General features: G+C 34.2%; 1 protein-coding gene across 1 annotated transcript in view; it reads right to left on the bottom strand.

The window, feature by feature from the left end:
• Positions 1–7,475, bottom strand: part of LOC105536160 (UDP-glucose:glycoprotein glucosyltransferase 2) — a 159,990-nt gene that overhangs the window by 71,263 nt on the left and 81,252 nt on the right. Inside the window, exons 19-22 of the mRNA XM_011975435.1 lie at positions 6,882–6,966; positions 3,433–3,615; positions 1,493–1,653; positions 750–864 (exon numbers count right to left, since the gene is read on the bottom strand). Of these exons, the coding sequence (XP_011830825.1) occupies positions 750–864; positions 1,493–1,653; positions 3,433–3,615; positions 6,882–6,966 (544 nt within the window). The remainder of the gene's footprint in view (positions 1–749; positions 865–1,492; positions 1,654–3,432; positions 3,616–6,881; positions 6,967–7,475) is intronic.

The following is a 7,475-nucleotide window of genomic DNA, read 5'->3' as shown; positions in this document are numbered from 1 at the left end:
TTACCTGATTTTCCAGGTGTTGTGTGTCTCAGTTCCCCTGGCTAGGAAAAGGGATTCCCTTTCCCCTTGCGCTTCCCAGGTGAGGCGATGCCTCGCCCTGCTTCAGCTCTCGCTGGTCAGGCTGCAGCAGCTGACCAGCACCGATTGTCCGGCACCCCCTAGTGAGATGAACCCAGTACCTCAGTCGAAAATGCAGAAATCACCGGTCTTCTGTGTCGCTTGCCTTGGGAGTTGGAGACTGGAGTTGTTCCTATTCTGCCATCTTGCTCCGCCCCCCAATGGTTTTAAAAGGGGTTTCCCCCTTCAACTGGGCACTCATTCTCTCTCCTGCTACTATGTGAAGGACATGTTTGCTTCCCCTTCCGCCATGATTGTAAGTTTTCTGAGGCCTCTCTAGCCATGCAGAACTGTGAGTCAATTAAACCTCTTTCCTTTATAAATTACCCAGTCTTTGGTTTATCTTTATTAGCAGTGAGAATGGACTAATACAGAGGGTAACTAAAACAGGGCATAAAGTAGAAAGAAGAGGTTTGAGAATGGAAAAGTGAGGATAAAATACTATTAGTTTTGAAAATGTTGAGCTTGAGGTGAAAAAATTATGTATAAGTAGAGATATCCAATAGACAATTACATAAACATCAGAAACTTGAGAAAAAAGCTCAAAATATAAGACTTTAAAGTTTATGAGCAGGGAGTTGGAACAGTCTATGTATACGCACTGAAAATTATTCTGTTAACATTTTACTTACCTGATCTAGGTTTGAAAGACTGTTTGGATCTTGGCTGAGAGCTTGGTACTGGCCCCTGAGCCTGTCACCTGCTCCAATTCTCCTGAACTTCTTGAGATCCACTACATATAAAGCACTGCAAAAATGAATTACTTCTTGATAGCCTATGTTGTCTATGTAGCTTTAGTTTTACTTTCCTCTAATGAATGTCTACAGTGACGGTATTAACTACAGATATCCTAAGATCTAATAACAATTAATCCTTTCGCAGATTTGCTCCTAATGTCTCATACTGTTTCCCAGGACTTTTAAGTTTGTTTTAATTTTGGTAGAACCCATAATCTTTTAGGGTCACCCCAAGCTTTTCCAAGCTGTCATGAAACTCATGGCCTTACAAAAGGCCATGAGGCACTGAAGATATAATCTCAATTTTATTTCACAAACCAAGTTTAAATCTTCTGGAGTAGTTAGGAGCCATATTACTTGGGTTTAAGTCCTAGCTCAGTTATATATTAGCAGGGTAAGCCTGGGCAAGTTACATAAATGCTATATGCCTCCGTTTCCACATCTACAAAATGGAGACAACACTATCTCAAGATTGTCACAAAGATTTTATGACTTAATATACGTAAAGGTTTACAAGAGTGACTGGCATGGAATGAACACTATGTAATTGCTTGCTTTTATTGCATAATTTTTAAGAAAACTGAAAATTGTATTTCAATACATTATTTACTAAATGGTAAGGGTATGACTTTTCTTACCTGATATGGTATTTCCGTCTTAAAAGATGTGATGCCCAGTATCCTGTTTTCCAGAAACGATATCCATCCATTTCCCTGCGGCTATCACAAAATGGAGTATACCCATAAGGAGCTCCACCCAGATCGAAATCTCGAAGTTCTTTTAGATCATGTCTCACAATCTAAACAAGTAAAATAGGCTGTCTGATAAACACCGTAAAATAACATAAGCCTTTTTTATGGGAATCTTAAATCATTATTACCCTATTACAGAAATCCAAAGAGCTGTATTTTCCTCACAGTGCTTTCACGTAATATGAATATACTGAATTTAACATTTTTTCCTCTTGCCCTTACAGGTTAAAGGTAAACTAAAATTTATATTCCTAGTCTTTAAGACAGTGGTCTTACCCACTAACAAGAATATTTTGTTGTATCATTTATAAACAAGTCACTTTACGAATCAGATATTTGGGAAAGGGGTTAAATATTACATAAGCGCAGAGCTCTTAGTCTCTCCATGTATGAATAACAAAATCATTCCATGGCAAATCTCCATTATTGTATATTGACAAATGTTAAGTTTGAATTATAAAGAAAAATCTCCCAATTATTCTAAATAGCTTGAATGAAATAATATCAATGTTATTTTTGAATACACTCAAGCCTCCTACAAAAATATTAGTGTACACGTTGAAGGAAAGGTAGGAGAAAGAATCATATTAGATATTATGTGTGGGGCTAAGATGGGAGGATTGCTTGAGGCCAGAAGTTTGAGACCAGCCTGGGCAACATAGTGAGACCCCGTCTGTACAAAAAAAAAAAAAATTAGCCAGGCATGGGGGTGTGCATTTGGAGTTCCAGCTCCTAGGATGCTGAGGTGGGAGGATGGCTCGAACGCAGGAGTCTGAGGCTGCAGTAAGCTATGACTGTGCCACTGCACTCCAGCCTGGATGACAGAGTGAGATCCTGTCTCTTAAAAAGTGTGTTTAGAAATGCTATTTTCTTAGTTTACATTGTAATGTTTCATATTTATCAATTTGGAATAGAGTACAAAAATAATAAGAGTTTAGAATATGAGTACATTCTAATATAAACTTGAAAATATACTTTTTGTTCCACATAAATTCTAACTTATCCATTTAATTTATATTTTCATTTACATATTACCTTTTTCTTAGAAATTCTGTGTATTTTCAAATATTTTTTTCCCACTAATGATTCAAAAGCAATGCAAGGGGGGAAAAAGAAAAAGCCATAATTTTTGGACATATAAATTTTGAAAGCAGAGGGCCTTGGGTTTTTTTTTTTTTTTTTGGCCAAATTTATTTGCTTTTATTTTTAGAGATAGGGTCTCACTCTGTCACTCAGGCTGGAGTGCGGTGGCATGATTATAGCTCACTGTGACCTTGAATTCCTAGGCTCAAGCTTTCCTCCACACCTTAGCCTACAAAAGTGCTGAGACTACAGGCATAAGTTGGCCAAATTTAAAATGCTCTTTTCCTTAAGTGGTAAGAGTGATGAGAATTTGGTTATTGGTTGAATGCGAAAGAATGCTGTTGAAGGTGGAAGAATAAGAGTTGTATGAACTGCTAGCTTTTCTAGCAAGCAGAAATTGCTAATTTTAAGCAAATATCAGCTCATACTTTACAGGAATTCATTTAATTACTCTTATTATGACTAATATAAGTATTTGTTTTAGTTCGCCAACGTAAAAACTACTACTTCAGAGAGAAAACTTCCATGTCCTAAATAATAACTGGTACTTCTTACAATGCTTCCAATTTTCCCCTGGAGTTCTGACTTTTTGTTTTTAAAGATACTTTGCTTATATATCACAATCATATCTTAAGCACTGTAATGAAGATAATAAACATAAGCAACATGAATTAATTTCTATATTAAGACAGAAGTGTAAAAAATGTTTGAGTATTACTAAAAACAGTAGTTAATCTTATTACCTGGTCAGCATCAACAAAAATGATTTTGTCCACTGCTAGTGGGAAAAGAACATCAAGGAAAAGAATTTTGTAACCCCAAATAATTCTTTGTCTTTCAGTCTGTTGACGAAGCCAACGGGGCCACCTATATTGAACTAGTTCATATTGGAATCCATATTCTTTAGCCATATGAGGAATTACTTCCTAAAAACACACACACACAAAATCAAACAATATGTTCAAGAGAAAGTAGTTTTGTTTTAGAGAAAAAAGTTAACATTAAAAAGGTAAAGTTTCCTATAAATTGCTATCAACTAATAGGCAAAATGTCTAAATACTACTTCTATAACATACTTATTAATGAGAAATAATAAAATGCTAACAAATATGAAAACACAAGTATAAATAAAACTATATAATTTAATGTCACTAAAAATAAGTGCACTATATTATTTAACAAACTTATTAATGGAAGGTAAATGTTCCCATACTTTTATTGTTAACATCTGCCTTGAGAAAACTGACTTTAAAAAAAGCCTCTGGATCTTGGAACACCTACATATCAAATAGTTCATGTATATGTCAACGGGTTGGTTGGTCACAGATGTAAACATGAAGAGAGGATACAAAAAAAAACAAAATAAGTTCTAAGCTGATAAATTAGATTCTATACAGGAGCTTCATGTTTGAGATATATCATTATTTAATTAAAGGTTTAAAAATATAAAGTAGTGATTATGGTCTGAATATTTCATATTCGATTCACTATCTTATAGGATTAGAAGTAGCTTATTCCCTGTTTAAAGCAGAAGCAGTTAATGAAATATACTGTGGGCTAAATTTAGTTCAAGAGCTCAAATACTGAGAGAATGAAAAAGGAGCTGGAAAAGAAGAATAAATATAGAAATTTGCATTTTACCTCTTGATTCTTACTTGAAACTAGTTGCTGGTTATATGTTTAATTTTTTCCTCTGATTTTATAAGAAAAATGTAGATTTAAAATTTTTTTTAAATGCAAGAAGCACCAATTTTATCTGTGAAATCTCGAAATTATGGGTACAACAGCTGCTAGGAGTCATTGTTTTGGTTTCAAAATAAAATAAAACATTCAGATAAACTAAAAAGAATATTTTTTCATCATTAAACATGTGTTAAAATATTCACTGAAACAGGCACTGTTCTAGGATCTAAGGGTACATTAGTGAACAAAAGAAATACAAATTATGGCCTTCATGAGGCGTGTATTTTAGAGGAGGTAGGTAGACATAAACTATTAAGTTATCTACAGAAAAAAAGTGCTATGAAGAAAAATAAAAAGGAAGAGGGAATTATAGTTTGCATAGTGCTGTCAGAAAAGAATTATGCCTAAGTACGTATAATTTTAGCAAATATTTGAATGAAGAGAGGAAGTATGACTTTTCTAAACTGGTAGGAACAAATCTAAAGTACCTAGCGGCTTCTGTATCTGGCTGCTGGTTTACACAGATGTTTGATTTTGTAAAACTCCAAAGCTACATTTCATGATTTGTGCACTTTTCTGAGTACATGTTATATTTCACTAAAAAGTTTTCAAAAGAAAAATTTTGAAAGAAATAAACACATCACAAAAAGAAGGAAAATACTACTTCAAATACAGTATTTCCTTTGGCCATGCAGTGGAACAAGACTCTCTAATCCAGACTAGCACTACTGTTCTGGTGAATAATATCTTTTCCTGCTAAGAGAATCTTTAGATTTTTCTATTTAAGTCTATTTAGGGTTAAATACTCCCTTATTCAGTGTCTGATTACTAGGATAACATGTTAAAAATTAGAAAAATAGTATAACTTATTTTCTATATTTATGGGTTCCTTTTCTGTTTTTTTTGTTGTTGTTTTGTTTTTGTTTTGTTTTGTTTTCCTACTGTCAAATGAGCGTAGGAGGAGACACTGTTGGTGGTAGAGGGGAAATGGGCTGTCACATAAGGTTAAGTACCTGAGGTCTGAATGCGTGGGTTCAAATCTCAGCTGTGTTTCTAATTAGCTGTTTCATCTCAAGCCTATCCTATAAAGGATGATTCTTGCTCAAAGAAAAGTATGGCCCTTCACCTTATCTCCCAGGAAATACCCTCTACTCTTGGAATTTCCTGACTAATAAGAATGTCTATGTTTACCTGCAGACCTTGGACCACACTAGATATTGTATGCTAATGATGTTATCTGTAGTGAGGACCTTGGGCCACAAGGCATCAGTTCAACATCTGCAGGGGTTAGAGGCTAAGGTTAGCTATGCAGGCTGTTAGCCAAGTCCACAAAGCTGATCCTTAATGAAAACTCTGGACCCCAAAGTTTGAATGAGCTTCCCTGGTTGGCAACACTCCATGAGTACCCTCACACACTGTTGCTGGAAGAAATAAGTGCTATCCACTGGGAGTGGATTCTACTGGGAGAGGACAATTGTTAACTTTGTGTCTGGTCTCCCCGGACCCTACCCTAAGCATCTCTTCCTTTTGCTGATTTTGTTTGTGTCCTTTTGCTATAAAAACTGTGAGCATAGCTGTTTTCTGCAGTTTTATGAATCCTTCTAGTAAGTTATTGAATCTAAAAGTGGTCTCAGGTACCTCTCAACTGTGAAAGCTAGTTACGTAATTTTTGAATTTTGGTTTTCTTATCACGTGGGATTGTTATGAAAAACAATTGAATAACGTGAGTTAAACACTTGGCATCATGCCTAGAAATATTAAGGAATAAAAGCATGCCTGGCTAGTTTTACTTCTGTTTTCCCACTGCTTTTGGTCTAGAAAAAAAAAAAAAAAACTCATTTGAAATGCTGGTGAATGAGACACCAAATTGCTGTGGAGACACTAAATTTCATGGAATTTGATTATGCTGTAGGGAGAATAGGAAGAAACGGAGTATACTTTGTAGCAGGTGTATGGGGCCTCTGAGTAAAGGGTAATAGATGTTGATCACCTGAAATCTTCTAAATATAAAATGCCTCAGATCCTGGTGCCCAACAATCAATGCACTACACAGACGAAAGAGTTTTTTTGTTTTCAGTACTGTAAAACTATTTTCTATGGTATAGGCATAGTCTGTATTTTCTTGATACTACTACTGTTTCTGCCTATCTTTGCAAAAATGACAGAATCCATTTCTCTTAACTGAAAATCTGTATATATTTTCTATTGCCAAATTGTATTTAATTATTCATTATCATGAAAAACTACTAGTCATTCTGATTTTGATTTTACTTAAAAATATAGTCTTCTACTGTCCTCTTCTTTGAACATCTCTAAATAAAAAGTGCACAGAATTTTCCTTAAGCTACATAAAAATACTAAATACTATTTTAAAATTTATTAAAAAGTCTTTAAAATATACATTTCAAAAAGCTCATTCTGAAAAGAGAAATATCATATAAACTTACAATGATACAAATAATTTACTATTCAAACATTAACCATTCTACAAAAAAAGCTATGTACTTACTTTAAATGTCGGTGAGAGATAATTTTTTAGCAACCAGAATTTCACTGGTGTTTTGGTGTTACGCAAAACAGAAAGCATCATAATTCTGTATAAAAGAATATTAAACCCAATATACGTTAACAGTAACAGGAGTTCATTTTTTTTTAACCTTGAAGTGTTTTTTAAAATTTAATTTTAATTTTTAAAATTTCACTTTAAGTTCTGGGATACATGTGCAGAACATACAGGTTTGTTACATAGGTCTTTTTAAAGGCTTTTAAATAATTGAAGGTATGAATTAGAAGGTTTTCACAATGAAATGTGAAGAAACAAACTAAAATATGGTTTATCAAGTATGTAATGTGTAAGGATGAATACATATACATCATGGTAGCTTCATTTGGGCCCAGTAGTCTATGACTGTGTGATTAATAATAAGTCTGCAAACCCTGAAGAGCTGAATGATCTATCTATATTGACGAATTCACTGGATGGGTCATGTGGTTTGCTAACCTAAACCTCTGAATGGAAAGGATACAAATGAATCTAAAGTTCCATTTTAATGTATCAGTGCTACAATTCAAATATTTTTGAGTTATTCTCTGTGACCTTTCT

Source organism: Mandrillus leucophaeus, unplaced genomic scaffold, assembly GCF_000951045.1.
Source record: "Mandrillus leucophaeus isolate KB7577 unplaced genomic scaffold, Mleu.le_1.0 Scaffold1559, whole genome shotgun sequence".
NCBI lineage: Eukaryota > Metazoa > Chordata > Mammalia > Primates > Cercopithecidae > Mandrillus > Mandrillus leucophaeus.
This window is presented reverse-complemented; position numbering and strand designations above follow the sequence as displayed.